The sequence below is a fragment of the Gekko japonicus genome, unplaced genomic scaffold, assembly GCF_001447785.1.
Source record: "Gekko japonicus isolate JY-2015 unplaced genomic scaffold, Gekko_japonicus_V1.1 scaffold5022, whole genome shotgun sequence".
In the NCBI taxonomy this organism is placed as follows: domain Eukaryota; kingdom Metazoa; phylum Chordata; class Lepidosauria; order Squamata; family Gekkonidae; genus Gekko; species Gekko japonicus.
This window is the reverse complement of record NW_015168188.1, coordinates 44,432-46,761: the sequence shown is the minus strand read 5'-3', so window position 1 is coordinate 46,761 and position 2,330 is coordinate 44,432. Positions and strand designations below refer to the sequence as shown.

Sequence of the window (2,330 nt, the reverse complement as noted above, 5' to 3'; positions counted from 1 at the left end):
GAGGAGGAGGAGGAGGAGGTTGGATTTATACCTCGCCCTTCACTACCCGAAGGAGTCTCAGAGCGGCTCACAAACTCCTTTCCCTTCCCCTCCCCACAACAGACACCCTCTGTGAGGTAGGTGGGGCTGAGAGCTCTTGACAGAACTGCTCTGAAAGAACTTGTGGCTGACCCAAGGTCACACCAGCAGCTGCATGTGGAGGAGTAGGGAATCAAACCCGGTTCTCCCAGATTAGAGTCCGCGCTCCTAACCACCACACCAAGTAGGAAGGACCAGCAGAGGAGGTGTCAGCATGGTGCAATCGTTAGAGACGTTGGACTGGGATCTGGGAGACCCACGTTCGAATCACCACTCTACCACGGAAGCTTGCTGGGTGACTTTGGGCCAATTCCCTTCAGGCCCCACGGCTAGTAGCTGCTGACAGACCCGCCTTCCACAAATCTGTCACGTTCTTGGGATGGGAAGTCTGCACTCAGCCCAACGCTCCAGTCCCAACACGGGCAGCGACACTCACCCCCGGCGCTCGCCCCTCCGGCCCCGGAGCGCCTCATGGAACTGCGGGTGGTAGGCCGGTAGCCGGGCAGGCTCATCAGGGCGGCATGGCCCGCTGCGTCGTCAGGGGAGGAGGCGCTGAGCCTGGCGAGGGACTCCTGGGAGGGCAGGCTGGCCAGCGAGCGGGTGGAGGAGGTGGCCGCCGAGCGCAGGCGGGTCTTGACCGACTCCTGGCTGGGGGCGCTGGCCTGCGACCCCGCGGACTCCACGCTGAAGAAGGAGGCGTTGGCGCTGTTGGGGCTCTCCGGCTCGGGATGTTTCTGTGGAGAGGCACGAGGAGAGGGGCCTTGCTCGGAGCTCCCAGTGGGCAGCGCTGAGGACCCTCCTTCCTCTCCCCGGGCGAGAAAGCGCCCCCCCCGCGTGCAAATGCTGCGCTTCTGCAAACGTCTCCCTTCTCACATCTGTGCACGTTTCTGTATGATTTATTCCGCCTCTAAGATCAACTCTGCTGGCACCGCCCAGCAGTGTTCCGTTCAAAGCCCCCAAGAGCCTAAAGCAGGGGTGTCAAACATGTGGCCTGGGGGCCGGATCAGGCCCCCGGAGGGCTTCCATCAGGCCCGCAGTGGAACTGGCTGGCTTCTGCTTCCAGTTCTGCTGATGCATAACAGCTTGATTCGCCAGAATCCTCTCAGTCGCTCAGCCATTTCATGTTTCCCCCCCTGGGTCCTAGACTCAGAACTCTGAGCATGAGACTTCTGTGCTGAATGTCAATACATCAAAAGCTAATGTTCTAAGCGTGTTTTTTATTTTAAATTTAAAAAAACAACCCTTTGTGTGTGTGTCCTTTATAGAGTTTGTATCTCCGCTACCTGGCATCAATTGTTTGGGGGTTTTTTGGAAAATTTTATTTTCAATTTTCCATAAGAACATAACATAAAATCCAAGTATATCTTATTCTCCAACATTTGGGGGTTACATTAAACCTTTTCTTCAATCCATTTATTGACTTTTTGCCATTTTGGTTTAAAGCTATTATCTGTTTTTCCCGCCAAAGACATATTCAGCTTATCCATTTCTATTATTTCAAAAAGTTTCATAATCAACTCTTCCTTACTCGGTTTTCTATCTGTTTTCCAATTCTTTGCAATACTTATTCTTGACATTGTGATTATATATAATATGATACACTTTATGACACGCATGGCCCAGCCCGACAAGGTCTCATTTATGTCAGATCCGGCCATCATTAGAAATGAGTTCGACACTCCTGGCCTAAAGTATATGTTCTGATCTGGGCCCAGCTGCCCCAGAAGTGCCTCGTGTTCCCCATAGGCCCATAGCCACGCAGCAACATCTTCCCAGTGGAGCAGCAGAATCAGCCACCTGATTCCCTCCCGGCCAGGGCCACCAACTCCAGGTTGGGAAATTCCAGGAACCTTGGGGGTAGAGTCTGAGGAAGGTGGTGTTTAGGGAGGGGACAGACATCAGGCCCTAGAGTCCGCCTCCAAAAGAGCTACTTCCTCCAGGGGAAATGACCTCGGCAGTCCGAAGATCTGTACTCTGACCTTTGTCATCCGCAGGTCAGTTGCAATTCCTGGAGATCTCCAGGTGCCACCTGGCGATTGGAAACCCTAACCCCCAGCATGATTTTCACACAGAAAAATGGCTTTGGGGAGGGGTAAAGGTAAAGGTCTCCCTTGCTCGAAAGCCGGTCGAGTCCGATTCTAGGGCTGCGGTGCTCATCCCCGTTTCAAAGCCGAAGCGCTGTCCGAAGACGTTTCCGTGGTCATGTGGCCGGCATGACTAAACACCAAGGCGCACGGAACGCTGTTCCCTTC

At 53.9% G+C, this 2,330-nt stretch overlaps 1 protein-coding gene across 2 annotated transcripts in view; it reads right to left on the bottom strand.

Annotated features, from left to right (window-relative positions):
* The window catches only part of NUMA1 (nuclear mitotic apparatus protein 1), a 55,205-nt gene that overhangs the window by 16,855 nt on the left and 36,020 nt on the right, over positions 1–2,330 (bottom strand). For both annotated transcript variants that reach the window (XM_015414991.1, XM_015414990.1), the window contains exon 17: positions 515–812. In XM_015414991.1, the coding sequence (XP_015270477.1) occupies positions 515–812 (298 nt within the window). The remainder of the gene's footprint in view (positions 1–514; positions 813–2,330) is intronic.